The sequence below is a fragment of the Maniola hyperantus genome, chromosome 3 (genome assembly GCF_902806685.2).
Source record: "Maniola hyperantus chromosome 3, iAphHyp1.2, whole genome shotgun sequence".
Taxonomy (NCBI): Eukaryota; Metazoa; Arthropoda; class Insecta; order Lepidoptera; family Nymphalidae; genus Maniola; species Maniola hyperantus.
This window is the reverse complement of record NC_048538.1, coordinates 9,814,549-9,836,774: the sequence shown is the minus strand read 5'-3', so window position 1 is coordinate 9,836,774 and position 22,226 is coordinate 9,814,549. Positions and strand designations below refer to the sequence as shown.

The 22,226-nt window shown below is 37.6% G+C and overlaps 2 protein-coding genes across 4 annotated transcripts; one reads left to right on the top strand and one right to left on the bottom strand.

Moving 5' to 3' along the window:
* Positions 1-291: 291 nt before the first annotated feature.
* On the bottom strand, positions 292-2,321 carry LOC117995817 (RPA-interacting protein-like). The gene is made up of 3 exons (XM_034983840.2): positions 1,871-2,321; positions 1,557-1,777; positions 292-1,464 (listed from the first exon to the last, which is right to left on the bottom strand). The coding sequence occupies exons 1-3, from the start codon at positions 1,964-1,966 to the stop codon at positions 1,149-1,151; spliced, it is 633 nt and encodes a 210-aa protein (XP_034839731.1). The 5' UTR covers positions 1,967-2,321; the 3' UTR covers positions 292-1,148.
* Positions 2,322-3,837: 1,516 nt separating this feature from the next.
* On the top strand, positions 3,838-22,188 carry Mondo (MLX interacting protein mondo). 3 transcript variants are annotated; one of them, XM_034984385.2, is made up of 17 exons: positions 3,838-4,271; positions 6,476-6,582; positions 8,174-8,247; positions 8,351-8,476; positions 9,535-9,685; positions 9,809-9,904; positions 9,994-10,167; positions 10,240-10,530; positions 10,962-11,332; positions 11,787-11,972; positions 12,555-12,732; positions 14,197-14,321; positions 16,632-16,817; positions 17,645-17,772; positions 18,446-18,569; positions 19,276-19,405; positions 19,826-22,188. In XM_034984385.2, the coding sequence occupies exons 1-17, from the start codon at positions 3,979-3,981 to the stop codon at positions 19,945-19,947; spliced, it is 2,862 nt and encodes a 953-aa protein (XP_034840276.1). In that variant the 5' UTR covers positions 3,838-3,978; the 3' UTR covers positions 19,948-22,188. The 3 variants fall into 3 exon arrangements, with proteins under 3 accessions (XP_034840276.1, XP_034840275.1, XP_034840278.1); XM_034984384.2 differs by having other exon boundaries at positions 11,784-11,972; XM_034984387.2 differs by lacking the exon at positions 3,838-4,271 and adding an exon at positions 6,098-6,425 and having other exon boundaries at positions 6,514-6,582; positions 11,784-11,972.
* Positions 22,189-22,226: the final 38 nt, after the last annotated feature.

Below are 22,226 nucleotides of genomic sequence, written 5' to 3'. Positions count from 1 at the left end.
ATCTCACTATTTTTATCACAATAATCAAATTGGCAATTTTAAGTTTATTAAACTTTTAAATTTTATACCTAATCAAATTACTTATAACGTTTCAATTATTATATTATGTCATAACGATAACTTTTATATCAACAATCCACATTAATGTAAAAATTGGGTGTCTAACAACTAAAGAATCAACAAAGGGAGTGAATGAAACTAAGGATGGAGTGAAACTAAGGTGCAGCCATTTTTGAAAATCAGAAATCATTAGTAATCTTCTATAGTCTTCTAAATATATAAAAGGAAAAGGTGACTGACTGATCGATCTATCAACGCACAGCTCAAACTACTGGACGGATCGGGCTGAAATTTGGCAAGCAGATAGCTATTATAACGTAGGCATCCGCTAAGAAAGGATTTTTGAAAATTCAACCCCTAAGGGGGTGAAATAGGGGTTTGAAATTTGTGTAGTCCACGCGGACGAAGTCGCGAGCATAAGCTTGTTATATATAAAAGGAAAAGGTGACTGACTGACTGACTGATCTATTAACGCACAGCTCAAACTACTGGACGGATCGGGCTAAAATTTGGCAAGCAGATAGCTATTATAACGTAGGCATCCGCTAAGAAAGGATTTTTGAAAATTCAACCCCTAAAGGGGTGAAATAGGGGTTTGAAATTTGTGTAGTCCACGCGGACGAAGTCGCGAGCATAAGCTTGTTATATATAAAAGGAAAAGGTGACTGACTGACTGACTGATCTATCAACGCACAGCTCAAACTACTGGACGGATTGTGCTGAAATTCGGCATGCCGTTAGCTATTATGACGTAGGCATCTGCTAAGAAAGGATTTTTCAAATTCAACCCCTAAGGGGATGAAATAGGGGGGTTTGAAATTTGTGTAGTCCACGCGGACGAAGTCGCAAGCATAAGCTAGTCTCAAAATATAAATTCACCCTCATAAGCTCTGGTGAGCATCATAGGCAACAAAAATTAGGCAGATTTAAGGAATAAAAAGAATACTTCAATAATTTGTGTGAACAAGGAACAACAGCTGATCATTGATGTAAATTCTAAAACTAAAGATGTCAAAATATTGAAAATAGAATAAATAAAAAAATTATAAGCAACATATATACATAAATATTAAGTATAAATCGTAGAACTAAACAATCAACTTCATATCCATACAACTTTCACAAATTAAGTAAATGTGAGTGTCATTTAGCTCACAAACAGTTGAAAACTGAGCTGTATTACTGCACACATTGCTATGCTTTTCTATGCTATTAAAAATTATGTTCTTTATGTCTTTTAATGGTTTACTAGTTTTCACTTTTATATTGCAAAACGAACATAACAACATATCACTGCATAGAGTGAAATTATTTTTTTGACATATTGGACAAATAACATTATCATCTTCGAGCAAAGACCAGTCTACATTGTCCATTTGAGCTTTTTCATATTCTTCAAGACACCTGCAAACAAAATATATCTTGATTGAAACTAGAAGACAAACAAGATACAATTTATCAAAATCAACATAAAAAGAAGAAACAACAGTAGGTACCAGTCAAGTTCATCTTGTATCAATTCCTGTTTTATTGCTTCCAAAATTTTTGTTTCTTCACTATCCAATAAGAGTTCACTTTTTAGACATTCATTGCTAGAATCCTTGAATATTTCATTGTAAATGTTTGTTAAAGTGCTCCGAAGGTCTGATTCTACAGCCGATCCACGAAATCTATTTAAAAGCATATTGCGACAGTTTTGTACCTTGTTTTTATAGTCCTAGAAAAAGGAGTAAATAACCATTATTGATTTGAAAAACCATGGATGGAATAAATTTACACACCATGAATGATTTAACAAAATAAAACCAACTTTTCTTAATTTATCTTTTAGTTCTTTTGGCGATTGAATCTGTTTAGATTTTACATTTTTATAAGTAGGAGAAGAGCAAACTTTAGGGAAATCCATTTTAAAGTGAAATATCAGTCCTTATAATTTAAAAGATCAATAAGTAGGATTTTTAAGACAACAAATCATTTCAGTTTATATTTTATGTATCTAAATTGTTGATCGTAGGTTAAATCACTAAATTATCACAAATTACACTTCAGGGTTTTCAAGTGGTTAATCACTAGTGGTAAAAACCTATCTTCTAGTTTTATAGTTTAGGCTTAAGTAGGTAACGAATTTAATTTCATCACATTAATTTTAATTTTGAAAATGTTTATGTTATTGGTCTGAGCATAATAATAATATCAATAAAATAATTCAAGCGCGCCAAAATGAAAGTCAGATAACAGATTGAGTAGATTCCACATGTTATTGGTCTGTGGATTCCACCGGTAGATTCCATGTAGATCACAGCAGATCACAGACCAATAACATATAGGATTACTTTTACACAGAGTAGGTACTTTTTATTTACATATGATGTAGATTCAGAAACGTAAATACGACAGGCCCCGCCTTAGATAATGGATAATATACTAACCGCATAAAACGTAGTGATTATATACTCCATATACTCTTTGCCGCAGACCACCGCAGACGGTCAAGCACACGTAGTGATTATATACTCTTTGTCAAGCACTGTAGTCATCAAGCATGTTTGTTAACTTCCAGTTAACTTTGTCCATACTTTGTCAAAGATATTAATGTAATGTACTCATGTGTCACTTTCAAGTCTTTCAACCTTACTTTCAACGCAGAATCCAGAAAGGGATACTGCGCCACCGTAGATAGAGTAATAAAAGTAGATACAGGAACGTTTGCTTTCTCATTCACACTAAAAAAGCACATATAAAGTTACAAATGTGATGAACAGATGCAGCTAACCTATTTTTTGTCCCTTATTGTGTAACCGATTTTTTTCAAGAATACATACCAGGAATCAGTGTTTCCATATGTAAATCGAGAATTACCGTGTTCAAGGGTTAAAATTACGGTGTTTCTAGATTAAATTACGGTGGATTAGCTAAAAGAATACCGTGTAAATTACCGTGTCATTTTTAAAAGAAAAAACGTCACGAATTTGCTTTTTAATCAACTATTAATATTATTCTGAATCTGACTCTCCTAGCATACTTAGCAATATTTTTTTCATATACGGATTTATTCATATTTATATTTTGTTAAATCTCATTAGTTTTACATTTTACTCCTTCCTAATTGCTTGAATAAGGACGAAAATAGATTGCTGAGATTTGATGCTTAAACCGAGAGCAAGATAAATGTTGCCATTACGAAATATGCTTAGGTGACTGAGATTCGTACTCGTATTACGCAGTATATTATGAATTTTTAACGTGATTTTGTATTACGGTGACACGGTCAAGGTAATGGCCATATTACCTTGACGGTAGATTAGGGCTGAATTACGGTGCATCTACGGTAATTACCGTGTAAATGGAAACACTGCCAGGAATACAACTTTATTTTTTAACTTTAGGAATATTTACTTTATAATCAAAGGTCAGTGGTCATCACAGATCTTTGGTATAGGTTCGACTCACAGATAGATTCTTGTTTACCTATAAACACTTGCGCACAAGTGCATGAAAAGCAATTTTAGTCCGCTTACAGCCAGTATTTAGGAACTTTACGAACATGAAAAGTGAAAAATGAATTTTAGCTGACCGTGATTGATTTTTTATCATTTATTCGTCTTCTTCTTCTTATTTTGCGTGTGGCTTTCGGTAGTGCCACACCGAGCACAATGTTTATTGTGAAAGTTATGAATTACAATGTTTGTCACTTTTCTAAAGTTACCCGTTATCCTCCGTGATAAGAGATTTTACGTCTTTTTTATGGTTTTGGTTTGGTAACACTGCATACAAATGTCAAACAGATCGAAAAATAATATCAGTGATAATGTGAAAATATAATATGGCTAAATGTAAAAGTTGAAATACTAAAGAAAAATATAATTGAATGCATATTAGATAGAAATAGTGTATTTATCGATCTTTGAAAATTAAACAATGACTCATGTCGAAAAACGTCAAACTCGCCCAGGTAAAGAGTCCATCCACTCAGGGCACTTTATGGTCTCGCATTTTGAGGCTGAAGAACAGGATGAATATGATGACCTTGCTGTGCCTATCCCTGAAGAGGAGCAAAATGTTCAAAAGGAATCTGCAATTGCGACTTATATTTTGCCAGTGCCTACCGAGATATTTCAACGTTCTGATAAAGAAGACAGCAAACAACATCAACAACTTTCTATTGAAATCTCGCTCACTAAACTATTCAAATGTATGACTTTGGCGTATCGGTAAGTTCGAATTTAATTTAAGAAATAATATTTAATACTCATGAATTATTATAGAATAGAATAAAGTATATTTTTATTCGAGTAAACTTGATATATGATTTTATCATAATACAACTTGTGTGATAAATAGAGCAATAAAAGAATATTATACTCTTATGTTACCTTTTAATAAGTAGCTTTTTATACATCACACATACTAGTATTTTATTCACACAGTGTCTTGAATCAAAAGCAATAAATTTTTTCAATCAACTTCTAACTTTAATTATAAATATTATATCTTGTGGGTATCAGGAACATAATATTTTGTACGTGGTTGAGGTACACAGATAACAGGAGAGGTCATGAAAGCCTGTGCAAAAGACACAGGTCACGTAATGTGATAACTTAGTCTGTAATACTTAGTTATAAACACTATATTCGTAGGTATATAAATCATTTTCATTATCACTGATTCCCCCACTTTATAGCTCTAGTTTTATTAGCAATAATATGTTAACTTAATTAAATCTTTCATATCAAAATAGAACTGAATGGTAAAATACTTATTTATATTACTGAAGTAATTATTATTTATTGATGACAAATAACTTATTATCTCTTTCTGACCCTGGTTTGAAACTTTTATAATCTGTAATCTTATTTCAAACCAAGTTATTTAGTCAACTTATTTATATGTATTATGAGTTATTTTGTATGTAAAAGTATAATTGACATTTTTAATGTTAATTTTATAACACTCTCGTGAAGGCAAAATTGATTTCCTTACACACAGTTAATTTAAATCCTTTGTAAGAAACAAATCAAGGGTATTACCATAACAAAGCATTTTTTGTGCTATAGATAGGTTTTTGCAGAGGAGATAAAAAAAATCCACCAATCCCAAAATTTCTAATATTTATTTTGGACTTAGATAAGTTTTGTTTTACTGGCAATGTTTTAATTGCAAATTTGGTCTATCTATAATATAAAAATGAATCACTACATGTGTTGCTCATCGCAAATCTCGAGAACAGCTTAACCGATTTTGCTAATTCTTTTTTTATAATATTCCTTGAAGTACTAGGATGATTTTTACACAGAGAAAAATTAAAAAAAATTGAATCGACTGTTAGGCGGAATGAAGTTTGCCAGGGCAGCTAGTGACTGATAATAATAAGGTATTCAGTCAGTTTAGTATGATACCAAACTTTCACACTTCTTTCTTCACTTCACTTTCTTTCTTCTTTTTCTACAAAAAGTACCTAATGGAAACATGTGGTAAGCAATTAATAAAAAAATACCGGTCAAGTGTGAGTCTGACTTGTAAGAAATAAACTTTTTAAATTTTTTTTTGCATAACATATAACTAGCCATGACTGAAACCACCCATCAGGCAGTACCATTTTAAAGAGGACTAGTACAGTTCTGTTCGCCAGCTCCTCAATGATAATATCAATAGTCAATATTAGTCAACATCACAGGAGACCGAAGAGCTGGCAGCTACCTCAGACAAAGAATTAGCCTAGCAATTCAAAGGGGGAAAGCTGCCAGTATCTTCGGAACCTTGCTTAAAGTGACTCCTTTTAATGATATATTTTTTAAGGTTTTAGTTTTAGTTTCATTGTTTTAGTCAATTTTTAATTTTATTTAGTATAGTAAAGCCGGGATAGATATTATTTATATTAGTATAGTAAAGTCAGTAAATAAATATATATTTTTTATAGTCAATATTAATATAAATATTTTAAATTTCTTGAAGAATTTAATATAGAAAAGTAAACTAGCTTATTCTGTTCTTATATAAACCACATATATTATACATGTCCATCTAAATATTTAGAGCGGTAGGAATTGAAGATAAGATAGAGTCAGGCTTGTTTCTTATCAAATTGTTATTTATAATATGCTTAAGATCACTTATTGATAGCAACATAGATAACCAGTGTACTACTTGCTGGTCAAAAACATTGTCTCTCACAGTACAGTCTTGACTCTCCAGCTGTACTTTTTACACAAAAAATTTTTGATTTTCTCCTATATTTTATGATGGATAAATTAAATCAGTTCAAAGCAAAAATGTTTCTTACAAGTTCAAGAACTTTTATAGTCAATTTAATTACGAAAGTGCTTTTAGCAAATATTAGTTTGTGACAGTAGATTTCAAAAAGTATGGTAAGTGTGCTGATTGATTATAACCTGTATTGTATTTTTTTATTTATCAGACAAAAACTAACATCTCCAAAATGGAATCGTTTCAAAGGTATAAAACTCAGGTGGAAGGACAAAATAAGATTGAACAACGTCATATGGAGATGCTGGCACATGCAATGTGAGTTGTTTTTTTTTATTCAATGCAATTATTACATATTTTGTTATATACTTCTGACGTTTTGATAGTTATAATGGCTTAATAAGAAATCATGTACCTATATATTTTAATGATTGTTCTATCTTGTCTAATAAAATGAAGTGTGTTATATTGTACTGGTTCTATGATGTCACATAATGCATAAAAGATTTGTTTGATTTAATGCACTGATTGCTCAGATTGTTTACACTCATAATACTGTTGGTACATTGCAATGGTAAATTTGCATATAATTATGCCAAGTGCATATTTATATCAGTATCATATTAGTTAGAACAGGCAGTTAGAGCCTCAATAGCTCAACCGGTATAGGAGTGGACTGAAAACCGAAAGGTCGACGGTTCAAATCCCGCCCGTTGCACTATTGTCGTACCTAATCCTAGCACAAGCCTGACGCTTAATTGGAGAGGAAAGGGGAATATTAGTCATTTAATATGGCTAATATTCTTTTTTTAAAAAAAATCTAGACACTGTGAATTGTTTTTTTATTATACAGGTGGTTATTTTTGTTTGATTTCTCGGTGGCATGGAGAGAAGTTGCATCTTTTTCATAAATAACTCAGCTTTATACATAAAGTAAAAATTTATATATGTGTTAAAATTAAAACAAGGAGTAAGCATGGCGCACTTGGGTACGCACGACGCCTGGGCTCGCCACGCGCCGCGGCCGTAATGCCAAAGTAAATAAAGCTTAGTTGAGTTGTTATCAAGAGATGTCGCGCATCCGCTCTGCCGGAGTGCGTTGCGCGTGCGCCTTGTAATGCTAACGAAAGATTTTTTACATATTTAATACTAGATGACGCTCGCAACTTTGTCCGCGTAAGTTTCGGTTTTTACAAATCCCGTGGGGGACTTTTTGACTGTTCCATGACAAAAAGTAGCCCTTGGCATATAATAATAGCCTCCCTGGGATGTAAACTATTTCTGTACCAAATTTCATCAAAATCGGTTAAACGGATGGACTGTGAAAAGCTAGCAGACAGACACACTTTCGCATTTATTATATTACTGACTATGGATTTTTATTCAAAAATGTATTAAATGTTTTAAAAAAATCTGTTTCTAAAACAGTGCTTCTATATTGGGACTTCGTATTTTATGGAGCCACATTTATGGGGTCGTCCACCTATTTTGATAAAGCTTGATAGTGAGTCTACATTACACAACTGATTAGGAGTTGCGATGAAACCCAATATTGATAACATGACTTATTGATTATTATTGATAATAAGTAAAATTTGACCAATTTGAAGAACATGGGTTTTCCTAAAGTTTACAATTGGGGTACTTATCATAATGCTAATACTATTGAGAAACAACACGTTTATAATTTTTATTTATTTTTATTTTTGGCAAGATAGAAGATTGAAAGCTGTAGGTGAAAGTTAATTTTTAGTACAATACTAAGCCAAATAAAATGCTTTATTAAGATAAGATTGTTCTAAAATGATTGTATTAATTAAAACAGATACCTACTTACTTTTAAAATATTCACTTATTTACAAATTTTCAACAGTGTGTACATATTATAAAGTATTAATATATTTTTCAGTCATAAAGAAACAAAATACATTAGTGTGCCAATTCGCATCCCCACTGGATGTGGATACGCACGTTAAACCAGAGGTATGTTAACCAATGTAATCATTTAAATAGACATATATAAGACCCATCCATATTTTGTTTTGGATAAAACACAGAGACAAGTACACCTATACTCATTTTTCAGACAACAATATTAGAAGGAAAATATTGGAAACGAAGAGCCGAAGCAGTAATAGCAGAATATAAAAAATGGCGCATGTTTCACATTATGAGGCTCCTAGGCAAGGGGGACACCTCCGTCCAAGACTCGGTAAGATTTAGTTTGTTTTTTTACTTTTTAGATTTCATGATTGAAAAGACCTTGTAGTTTTATTTGTGTTGAATTTAAATAAGAGATATAAAATTATATGACCATAATTAATTAGCAATAAAATATTATGATGATTGAATGACTGCAGCCTTTGTACAGGGCCACTTGCAGTAATTGAGCAATTTGACTCAGTTCATTGGGCTTTAAAAAATGATAATTAACAGTAAAGTTTCAGTGAATCTGAGGCCAAATCTGCTTGGGAAGCTTGAAGCGATTCGCTCGCGCCTTTGTCAACACTTGTATGCACAATGCATATATTCATAATAGGCCCGGATAATCGCATACGTAAGTTGCGGTTCGCACTGATTCTAGTCCCGTTTCCCACCCGGATTTCGTCTCGGTTAGACTTAAGGCCTAGCGCCCACTGTCAGCTCGTCATCCTTATATGTGAACGCACACTGACGGTACCTACGCCGCGACGTCCTTAGGCATGCGAGGCGTCCGTCCAAGCTAATGAAGACGCGCACGAGTGGCGGCCGCCCTTTTGTTCGGCATCCCGGAGAATGCTGAAGCAACCAGAAGAAAACAAAGGCATTCCGAAATGGCAATGCCTAAACTTACCACAGTTGTTGTACCTTCGACCATTGTCATTAAGATTCCAACTTAAACATCATCAAATTATGGTATACTAGCTGATGCCCGCGACGTCGTACGCGTGGAATTAGGTTTTTAAAAATCCTTTCCGGGACAAAAAGTAGCCTATGTCACTCTCCAGGCTATATAATCTATCTCCATTCCAAATTTCATCCAAATCCGTTCAGCCGTTTTTGCGTGATTGAGTAACAAACATCCAAACATCTAAACACCCAAACATCCAAACATCCACACTTTCACATTTATAATATTAGTAGGATTATTCATTACTTGAAACATCCCTTGCCGTGCTGTGTCGTCAGTGGGCGCCGGGCCTAGACAGTCTCTTATCGAGGATTTACTTTCGATCAGATCGACGAATATGGAAGCTATGCAACAATTTGTGGATAACTATGCGGTTTCAGATGTCAGACATGGACACGCTGGAGTCCCAGTGCAGCGACTTCGCGGGCACCATGCTCACCGACGAGGACTACCTCAACTTCATGAGTGACACGCTCTTCTCCACCATCACGAGCCACCAACCGTTCGCTTTCCCCGATTGCAGGGAGATCGGTATTGCTATTTACCAGTTACCTACTCCAGTATCCACAAACTACTTACTCATATAAAACACTGAAAACTGCTCTTATCTTCTAATTTGGTACTTGACTTATACGAAGTTCCTTTTAATTTTAGCCAGAGGCGCAAGCTTAGCTGATTTTATTCAACCAAGCTTAGGTCCTCTGCAACCAAATCTTGATGATTTTATGGACACATTGGAACCACTACAAGGTAATTGAAATGGACATAACTTCTATCACATGTTTTAAAGAGTTTAATAGTGGATTAAATTACAAAAATTACATTTTTATTTCGTTTAGATCTTCTATTGACTCCTCGCTTGCCGCCCGTGCCCGAAGAGACGACGATTCCTTCCGAAGATACTTTGTACAGGAGTGCAATGTCAGTAGATTCTTATAACACACAGAACTATATTGCTGGCAGTCAAAATACTACAACAGTCACAATGCCTACCAGTCAGATGACTATTCATGGTATTTGCGCTAATTTAATTAAAATAAGGATTGTAAATGAGGGCATGAGTTCATATTAGGAGTGTTTTTCAGGTACAAGTAATAACACTCAAATAATGACGATGGCCGAGCAGTCTAAAAATGAGCAGCTACGGATGTACGACAGCAGTCGTCTGTTCACTCAGACGGAACTGTCGAGCAATATTCTCGGCACGCAAGAGATGTTGCCGTCGTACCCTCAGAACAATTACGAGCAGCAATCGGCGCAGGCCGAGCAGCAGCTGCACGGCGCCGTGTACGCGGGCAAGGCGCCTCGCATGCAGTACGTCAACACGCAAAATAAAATAATCACCCCTCAGGAAACATATTCCAAGTACAGCACCGGTTGGTATTTCGTTTCTACTACCCAAATCCTAATCTCTACATAGTATAAAATAAAGTCGCTTCCCGCTGTATGTATGAACGCGTAGATCTTTTAAACTACGCAACGGATTTTAATGCAGTTTTCACCAACAGATAGAGTGATTCAAGACGAAGGTTTATAGCTAAGGTTTATAGTTTAACTCTCAAAAAATTTGAGATCCCTAGAGAAATTGAAATAATGTGAATTAGGTCGAAAAAAAATCAAAAAGTGCCCCCGAGATTTTTAAAAAACCTATATCCAAGCAAAGTCGTGGGCATCATCTAGTACATACTAATATTATAAATGCGAAAGTGTGTCTGTCTATTACTTTTTTAACGGTCTACTGATGAATCTTGAGTAAAGCTTGTTTTGGTAAACAGCTACTTTTATTAATATCAGTGGTTTTCCTCAGCGCTTCCGCCCTCGCAGACCGCGCCGGAAACGGTTTCTCTGCTGCAACAGCCCCTACAGAATTCGAAGTATGCCTCCGCAGTGGTGATCCAAGGGAGGAGTGGGTACAGTCGGGAGAAACCTCGATCTCGACTGAGCCATTACTCGAATCAGTTGCCGGGGAACCACTATCAGAATTACTCGCAGCCCGTACAGAGTCCCGGCCACGTGTCGCAGCAGAGCTTCGACGGGCGATCGGTCGTGCGCCAGTCCTCGCCGCAACTGCAGTACTTGCAGACGAGCCCTGTCGAGTACAAAGCGAAGTCCTCGCCGACCACCGTGCGCTCGTTCAAACTGCCCTCGCCACCGCTGGTTCCCGTCACGTCGCAACAGGTAACAATCAAGATGATAAGTCTCCATGGGAATAAACCTAGTTATTTAAGCAAAAAAATATGTCGAAGGATAATAATATTTGTGACGTTATAGGCATTATTCCTACCCTATTCACAGAGTTTTCCTTGTTGCTGTGTACCTTACCCTGTATATTCAAATATAGAGTGTTCAAATAAAACTTTTTTATCGTGCAAAAAACTTACAGTACCTGGCAGCAAATATTGTGCATCGACCTTTAGAAAGAGACAGCGGTTTTGTAGAGCGTTGTCTGTCGTTGAGACCGACAAAACGTCACATAGGTATGAGTGACAGAGACAACGCTCTACAAAGTCGAAATCTCATTATCTCCCTATAAAGGTCGATGTACAATATTTCTTGCCGGCTACTGTAGTTCTAACTTCTCACTTTGACTTAGTTTTTGTGTGGCCTTGCCAATCTTTTTGAATGTTAGCAGGTGCAGGTGTCGGTGGGCGTTGTAAACGTAGCGAGCGGCGTGAGCGTGGGCAACGCGGCTGTGCGCAAGCTGGAGCAGTACCGCTCGCACAGCTTGCCGTTGGGCGCGCAGCTCGGCGCGGACTGGGCCGTGAGCGCGCCCACGCCCGCGCACGCACACGACGCGCCCAGTACTCACTCCGCGCGGGTAATCATGTTAACTTACTAATATTGGCCTTAATATCATTAAAAGTATATTTTCTCTAACTTTAAATAGAATTATATTATGTCTGGTTTTCATAGATGTATTCCGGGTTAGTTTTAAAGTTTTTCGATAACTCGATTATATATTGATCCAAACTTATATAACAAGTTAAACCTTTAGTCAATTATAGAACCTCTGTACACAAGGGTACGCAAGTCATCGATATTTTGTACGATACGATCTTTGTATTGTCCGCGACAGGTTGAGACAGGTCGATAGGCAATCGGGGTATGAAGCGGGGGGACGCCTTGTACACCCGCACGTCCCTCGCACTCGCTCGCACGGGGCTAGCGCGGGGACTATGCGGGTGTACGGGGCGTTCCCTCCGCGATTGCTATCTCGACCTGTCGCGTACTATACTAGTGTGGACGCATGTGCCTGTGTACGAATTTCCATAGTTTTGTATAATGGTAGATACTTTACTTGCGTAGCCTTGAATATGAAGAGGCTTACTCGATATACAACTTAGCCTGAATATCTCGCGTGCAAAAACTAGTTTATCAAATAAAGTGTGGATTGGTACAGGCTCGCGAGTCGAATCCTGGGACGTTACGCATTCGGTCGCGGTCGACGTCCGGCGGCGCGGGAGCCGAGGGCGGCGCGGCGAGCGTGCGCCGACCGCCGCCGCTCACCAGCGTGGCGTCCGAGCCCACGCTGCCGCAGGCGAGCGTCATGCTCGCGCAGCTGCTGTCTGCCCAACATTGTTAGTCTCTTCTTTACTTCTTACCCTTAGGGCCTGCACACTGTGATTGACCTTAGAGCACCGCAGCGCTTTGGTTTTCTCTGGAGCACCAAGCATTGAAACATACACTTTATTTCGTTTGGGTGAATGTTAAATTTAACATCCTCTGCCGTTCCGTCCTCCAGTGTGCGCAGGCCTTTATTATCGTTTATATGTATCAAGCCCTATTTATTTTATTCTGATACAAGTTAGCCCTTGACTGCGATCTCACCTGACGGTAATGCAGTCTAAGACGAAAGCGTAGCCCGCTTTCATCATTTTCATCATTCCGCATTTACTTGGTAAGGGTATAGCCTATAATTGATTCAGTTCATTTAGAGGCTCCAATGCAGCAAAAAATGTCTAAGTTCTAGTTCTAATGTGCTTTGAGATTAATATGATATTGAAATGGGCAGAAAGTGTAGTCAACATTATGGGGATAGGATAATATGGAAAGTCTGTTCTGTTGTAATCATTTGTCAAAGCCGCATTATAATCATTTCGCAATTAGCATACATAAACATAAACACACAATACATCATAATTGGTTGCAATCTGATAACATATAAAAGCTGACATATTATAACAAGACAATCATAATATTATGTGGACAGTCATTCATCATTTTTTGGATTTCGTAGTAAAACTAGGCTTTTAGGTAAACTAGTAGTTTTGCCGAGTGCTGCAGTCTGTGTGTTACAGTCATTTTAAAAATAAACTAGATTTGAAATTCTGCAGTTATAGAAACCTATTACCATCAATAGAGGCATTTGAAAATTTTAAAAATGTTAATCTTTAATCTTCTTTTATCAGACCTTATTTACATGAGATTTTTTTATTGGCAGAGTTCTAATTTTCCTAATCTCACTATAAAATCTACACATTCAGTGGTATGGGTTTAATGAAACTGCCATACCCCTTCTAAGTTAGCCCACTTCCATCCTTAGACTGCATCACCACTTGCCATCAGGTGATATAGCAGTCACGGGCTTACTTGAATCAGAATAATAAAAAACCGGCCAAGTGCGAGTCAGAATCGCGCACGAGGTTTCCGTTCTCAGTCGTATTTTTTCGACATTTTGCACAATAAATCAAAGACTCTAGGCCTAAAAATAAATAAAAACCTGTTTTAGAATGTACAGGAAAAGCCTTTTCATATGATACCCCACTTGGTATAGTTATCTTAATTTGAAAATTGAAAATACCAATTATCTGTTCACACATTTAAGGTTTTTTGTGATGTAACCACAAACTCACGGTTTTCGGATTTTTTCCCTTACGTGTGCTATAAGACTTACCTATCTGCCAAATTTCACGATTCTAGGTCAACGGGATGTACCCTATAGGTTTCTTGACAGACAGATAACAAAATGATCCTGTAAGGCTTCCTTGTTTTTATTTTGAGGTATGGAACTCTAAAAAAGAAATGATCTGTTTGTATTCCAGCTCAGAGTTTGTACAAGTTGAACAACAGCTTGGAGGAAGGCGTGGGTGTGAGCGATCCCACGAAGTCCCCGATCCTGAAGGGACAGCCTTCGCCCATCGGCAGCGACATCATATCGCCACATCACGTGAGAACGTTTTACTATTTACTTTGACTTTTTGTTTATCTACTTACAGTACTACCGGTCACTTTGATAAGTTACGCCGATCGATGGTTGCCTGCAATGATTTAGTGTAATTTACTCTTTTACTTAGACCGGTCAATCCGGTATTTGACAACTAGTCAAATCAGTAACTTTTTATCGTATCGTATTAGTATGCCGGCTTCAACTGGACAGATGGGGCTGGAATTTGGCATGCAGATAGCTATTATGACGTAGGCATCCGCTAAGAAAGGATTTTTGAAAATTCAATCCCTAAGGGGGTAAAATTGGGGTTCGAATTTTGAGTAGTCCACGCGGACGAAGTCTATATAAGCTAGTCACACATAAAACTGACAAAGGCCGTGGATTTTATGTATTTTGGAAGACCCTCTATTTAATAACTACTGAGAAATGATATATTTTTGATGTAGGCAACATCCCTATTGTTTTGATATTTGTGTACAGCCTAATAAGCAGCTTCTGTTTTGAAAATAATAAAACTTGTATTAGCAAGCGCATTAAACTAATAGTTCTCTTTTTATTGAGAAGCTTGAAATTGTTTTATCTTGGCGCGCCTTCCCTCGCCGCGCCCCTGTCTGCCAAATAGAAGGTCTTCGCGTATTACACAGATTCGACACCGACTCCTTTCTGGCTTGACTCATAATAAAGCATGGAAATGTGAGCTCTAAATCATGTTTCTTAGGGTGGAATTTTCTATTTTTAGTTGTGGGAGAATTTGAAGCATATTAAAAAAATATCTTTATATTAAGCTCAACTATAAAGGTTAGAATATGTCCGACCACAAGCTAGTGTTATCATTTATTTGCTAAATTCTTATCCTAATCACGTAGCGCGATATTAACAATTTGTCACATTATTTTCCTTGTCTATCACGCTCCCGACTCGTGCAATTTTTTGTCGCCGATGCCAGACTCCGTCCCCTTCGGCGTTATCTCTGATAATGCCGATGTAATAAAATGGGCCTGTTGCTATCTGTATGTCGGTGGGTTTTTGCTATTTACTTGAGCAGATTGATAAGTTCCATAGTTCATACTCCATACGCAGATGAGAAAATATATTATATCAAATTATGGATGTTGAGTGCTAGTCCACAGCCCGCAAACACACAAGTGTTTTGTCTGAATGAAATCTAGTTTTATTTAAACTTGATCATAAAATTTTTATGGGCTATTATTATTATGTGTTAGGTAATTTTATGATTTATCTATGACTAGTTTATTGCCCGCGACTTCGTGGGCCGCGTGGACTACACAAATTTCAAGCCCCAATTTTGACTCGGGAGAAACTAATATGTTCATGTCACGAAGATTTATCCAGGATGGTACATAAAAACATAAATAAATTTAAAAAAAAAAGTGACTGTCATAATATAAATACTAGAAATAAAAATAAACTTGTAATTCCCGCCTCTAGGCTCAGTAAAGTTAGCAATTCATTTGCTCGTAATTCCATACGTTTCTATAATAAGCTTCCAAAAGACATATTGGAGATGTCTCTCAACAAGTTCAAAGTTTTCATAAAACGTAAACTAATTGAAAAATCCTATTACAATGTAAAGGATTATTTAAATGATAAGCAAGCTTGGGAATGAGTTGCTTAACGACTTTGTGATAGTTCTAATAAGTTTCAATAAATTTGTAAAGTGGTGATAATAAAAAGAATACCCGGCTGAGTTTGTTGTGGGCTCTTCTCAGACCTGGGCGCGTTTGGAACCCTCGTAGCTTTAGTTTTAAGTTTGCGTTATAATTATCACCACTATATTATCTTACAAATCTAACACTATACCAGACAATCAATAAGAGTAATTTATTACCTATTTTGAATAAATCATTTGACTTTGACTTTGACTTTGGATGGGAATCGTGGGTACACATGGCTCGTGGTCCTGAAGTCAGTTATTGATCACTAGACTAACCAATCATTGCATATGATCTTTTATTTTATCGTATCTATAGATCCTCATCAACCATGTTTCGGATTCATGGCCCATTCATTCAACTACGGGCCTCATAAGAAATATCAGGGTCACTCAGGGGAACGGTAGTTCAAAAAAAATCGATAGGCACTGGGGTCCCAAGGTGCTAGAACGGTGACTTGGATCGGGGAAACGCAGCGTTGGAAGACCTGCCTATAGATGGACAGACAATATCAAAATAGTAGCAGGAAGCCGGGCTGGATTCAGGCGGTGCAAGACCATGGCGTGTGGAAATCCCTAGAAGAGAATGTCTAGCTTTGCTTTTTTAAATAAAAAATGTTGCGTGTTTGGGTGGGCAGTCGCGCGCACAGTCGCTGTCGCCGCCAGGCTCGCCGGGCTCGGAGCGCGCGGTCTCGCCGCGGGACGGGCGCGAGGCACGGCGCACGCACCTGCACGCGGAGCAGAAGCGCCGCTACAACATCAAGAACGGCTTCGACACGCTGCAGGCGCTCATCCCGCACCTCAACACTAACCCCGCTGCAAAGGTTAGTTCAGTTCCCTGCGGGTGCAGTATAGCAGTGTGATGAGAGCGGTGTTGAGGAAGCCTCGACACTGCAGTGCGTCGGCAATGTTTGTGGATGCTCGCGTGGATGACTTCTACGCGATCTTGCGCAAGCGTGCTACGTCTGCGATGTGCAGTCTAGTGAGCAGCACCGACCTTGCACCCTTCTCAGCACATTGGCTAGTAAGTCTCCTCTGGAGGTGCTGGGTTGATGGACACGTAGGCGCTAGGAGGCTCCGTCGGGCGTTGTAAATAGGATTAGTTGTTAGGTTAAGCTAAGTTATGCTAGTAATAAGTACTAACATAGGTTAAGAGTCTATCTGTCGGCAGGCTGTATCTCATGAACCGTAAAAGGTAGAGTTGAAATTTTCAAAATGGCCGCCATGAAAATAAATAAAAAGTACATAGTGTTATATTTTGCCCTTCGTGTGCAGTCACATCAAATTTAAGTGATGATGCACCCTAAGGTGGATAGATAGCTCAGGGTAATGTGTAGTATCATTAGTCATGTTTCCTTTGTTTAGTGAAACTCTTAGTGGTGTTTGAAATCAGTACTCTTATTATCAGTACCCTTATTATCAGTACCCTTATTATAAATGCGAAAGTGTGTTTGTTTGTTGGTTTGTCCTTCAATCACATCTCAACGGTGCAACGGATTGACGTGATTTTTTGCATGGGTATAGATAAAGACCTGGAGAGTGACATAGACTATACTTTTTGTCCCGAGAGTTCCCACGGGATTTTTAAAAAACCTAATTCCACGCGGACGAAGTCGCGTGCATCAGCTAGTATTTATATATTTTTCTCCAGATTAGTAAAGCTGCCATGTTACAAAAAGGAGCGGAATACATAAAGCAGTTGAAAGCGGAAAGGAATCAAATTAAAGAAGAAATGGAGAGCCTGCGGCAACAGATTGAATGCTTAAATAATTCCATATCGTAAGTAATTGTATAACATCTTTACTATTGGACTGTAGTCCTACCGTCATTTGTATAATATGCTAGCTTTTTACCGTGACTTCATTCGCGTAATTTATAACGCGGATAATGTCGCTATAGTAGCTATCACTAAAATATTTTTCAGAATCGGATCATTAGTTCCGGAGATTACCTCCTACATCCAAACTTACAAACTTTACCTCTTTATAATATAAGCGGGAAAATATGTATCTTCCTATTTTTTTTTTTTTCGAACAATTTCCTCATGTTAATAAAAATCGTCTTTGTGTCAAATGCTCTTTGTGTTAACACTATATTGGCAAATCTCTCAGCACTGACATTTAGCTTCCAGTATGTCCCTCACAGCTACCTGTCAGCGCCAAAACGGCGAAATAAAATTGCTTCAATTCAAAAACAGGTCGGTAATCGCAAATCTAGCCTACTTGTATTAGTAGTGGACAGTGGCTATATAAACTATATAATGCATACATTTTAAGAAAGGACTCGCCATATTTGCTCTGTGTTAATTGTCATTTTTAGAAATTTACGGTTTTCATACTTTTGACATGACAGTTGATACATGGAGAGAGAGCTGTAAAGCCAGTTAAAAAAAATTAGGCACCAACCCCTTCTTTTAGTCGGGTAATGAAAATAGCAATAATGTTATACTCAGCAACTGCCACTCGCTGCTGCCGGCGACGGGCGCGCCGGTGTCGCGCGGGCGTGCGGGCCGCCTGCGCGAGATGTTCTCCGCACACGTGGCCTCGCGCACCGCGCTCAACTGGAAGTATTGGCTCGTATCCTTTGACACTGTGATTTTGTGTGATTAAATAGTTGATTGTACAACAAGGGCATAAAACAAGCCATTTTATCCGAACCGAATGCGAGGGCAGATATTTAAGTCGAGTATAAAATGGGTTTTATGACCTAGACATACAATCTGCTTTTCACTTCGATTGCTAGGAAATGAAACAATAATAAAATAGTATATGTCTAAAGTGAAATTCGAGCAATTTTGAAATAAGGTTGTATAGGTCGGGAGCGGATCAAAAGTGCAAAATGTTACTGGCACTATAGAAATTAAAATTAAATACTTATAATGTTTTTTGTGTCATCCATGTGTCATTCAGACAGATTCTTGTTTACCTATATACACTTTATGAACAAGAGCATGTAAAGCAGTTTTAGTCCGCTTACAGCCAGCATAAAGTAGAACTTTACGAGCATGAGACGTAAAAATGACATTTTATGTGGTTTGTTGAAGGTGTTGTAAAAAGCTGCGACATGATAATTTTCCCGAAACATGACTTGTCAAAAAACTAAAAGGGCCACCCCCATCGATATAAATGACAAGATATGCCCAAGCGAACAAAATTTTTCACGGTTTTGGAACCAAATAAATCAGCGCCATCTCTTAGATACTAATGAACTACCCGTTTGAAATCCAGAATATGAGGTTGCTGTTGCATATTTCACGGGATAGTCCTTAACTCATAGGGTCAGTTCAGCGTGGTGAGCGCAGCACTGGTGGAGTCGTTCAGCGCGTGCGTGTCGTGCAGCAGCGCGGCAGACCTCGTGCGCACCACGCTGCTGTGGGCCGAGCAGCACTGCTCACTCGTCGAGATGCGCCCAGGTACGTAGTTGCTAAAAGCTGTGATAGCCTAGTGGAAAAGCTATGATAGCCTAGTGGTAAAAGCGTCCGCCTCCTAATCGGAGGTCGGGGTTCGATCCCGGACACGCACCCCTAACTTTTCGGAGTTATGTTCGTTTGTAGTAATTAAATATCACTTTATGCTTTAACGGTGAAGAGAAACATCGTGAGGAAACATCGTAAAGGTCTATGAAGTCAACCAATCCGCTGGCGCTGAAGCGTGGCAGGCTATGGCCAAAACCCTTCTCATTATGAGAGGAGACCCGTGCTCATGGTGGGTTGATCATGATGATGATGATGGCGACGTAGTTGCACTGCCCTTCACTCTGCGTCATAATTTTTATGACGGTATGAGATGAGATACGAGTAGATAGTATTAAGAATAGCATAATTCCTTTCCAGCGGTTTTGAACTCACTGAGGGTACTTTGCACCACGACGGACATTCTCACGAGTCCGGAGCGGCTCGCGGACGAGGCGCGCGCCGCGGCCGCGTCCGCCGGCGTCAAGCGCGAGCCTACGTAACACTGTCTGTCACCGCCCATCGCCTTACCATCGTACCACCCCATAACCAAGTGATTACCACCCCGATACTTCAAACATTATCTCGATTCCCTTTAAGAACCATTTGTAATAATAGCACATTACTGTCCAGGCCGGAAATAAAGCATTTTACGGCTGAGTAATATTGAAAGGACGAGGTGAAGCCGAGTACTTCTGAAGGGATTTTAAACCAAACGCCTGTTAATTGCAATTTTGGCCGAGACTTGTATATTACTTTTCTCCCATTTGCGAGGAAACAATAAACAAATGAATTCAAGAATTTTTCTTAGCTTTTTAGCTACCTTGCAGTTTGTATAGTTGACAATACGATAATAATAACTGAAAGTTCCCGTTTCCCAAGTAATATTTAATAACGATTCTTTCGATGCACTTAGTATATTTTATGTAACAATTTAAAAAATATTTCAGTTCATTCGGGCCAATTCGACCGCGTCTTCTTGTTCTATAAACTAACTTTACTTTTAAAAGAGGTTCCATTCGCATTCAGAGTTTAAAATAATAAAATCGCGTACCTATAAAACACCTAATTTTAAATTAATGTACATCTAAAGATTGTCGTGCTCGAAATTGCTGGTGTGTTATTTTGTTGCATAGCGAAAAGAGCAGATTGTAGTTTTGGGATTTTTTAATAACGAAGCAATTTCCGAGCAAGTGGGAGAAAAATAAATTACACCCACCGCGGTTCGAATTCCATTAGATTTTTATCGATTATGAAAACGGAATCAGTGGCTCGATTAGGGTAAAATGACAGCAACAGTGTGACGATCGCAATCACCTCTGATTGGCCGGTACTCTCTCGCTATTGGTTAGAAATTAGAATGCATTGTTGCAACGAGAATAGATACTATAAATTCAGCCAATCAGCCAGTCATAACAATTGCGATTGTAATAATGATTGATGCAGGTTTTCCGTAATCGACCTGCTGAGTATTGTTTAAGCCTTATGTATACAACAGTGTATTGAACAAAATGAAACACTCTGTTCTTTAACTGTGTTTGAATATACTTCACAGTGTAATATAACAGTGCGATAAGGCTCTCTTGGCATTTGAATGACATCGACAGGGGGGCGCTGTTGGAGAACAAAGGCTTAGAATATTCAAAACAGTAAATGAATATTTCCAAGTGCCTTCTGATAAGGTATATCTGCTTTGTACCTAAATCAAGTAATACTCAAGTTACTGAGGCGTTACTACAGTGGCGGTGTAACAGGATTCAGTCCTAACGTAATGTGCAATTTATTGGTGTTCACAAATTTATCTTCTTAATCAAGTTACGCACAAAATCTTTCATTATGATTTCGTCGGGTTTCGGTGGAGCTTTATACATATATTCCACAGTCCAATTTTAGTATTTTAATGCTATATCGCATTTCATTTGTAAATATTATAACAAGCTCAATTTTATGAACGAATCAATGAATCTTTATTTTGCAATTTTTAAAAATATAATGTAATATCATACTTATGTGATTGTAAAAATGTAAAAATGAATAAACTTATATCAGTGACTTAGTATAGTGCCTTTTAGACAAACTTTGGTCTATATACTAGTTGATATACAATTTGTAATGTTTCTACCAAAGATTATAACGTTCAACCCGAATCATCACTTGCTAGAGACTTAACGTTCCATGTGATATTGTAGACCCGTGTACGTACTCGTCAGCCGCGAGCCGTCCCGTTTTGCACGTGAATACCAATGTAGTCAATAAGCAAAAAGAGAATTTATTTTATCTATTTGTCGATGTCGAGATTTATTTTAGTGTGTTTGCACACGGCGAGGTTGTCACATGCAATTGAAGCGTGTCAGACGCAACTGAAACGCGTTGCGAGCGTGACATAGTCCAGCCATTGTAGACATTCGCAATGTAGTTTGTAGCGTTGTCTACTCGTATTGTACTGCGTGTGATAATGTCGCCGTGTTAAAAGGCCCGTAGAGTTACTGTAAGGTATATTTACGCAAGTAAGGTACTTTAAGTAAATATTTTTATATTGTTTGTGTCGTGACGCAAATATTTTATATAAACTGTATAAATCGGTGCCAACGTAAATCTTGTTGTAATTTGTTATGTAGTGATATAATTTTATGATGAATCGTTGAGTCTGGTAGCGTCGATGAGCACGCGCGCCCACAAGCGAGCTTTAATGAGTTATTTGCAATTGTTGTTCTATTGGAAATACAGTTTGGAATGAAATTTTATTCAGTGTATTGTTTTATTTATATTTTTAAATACGTCA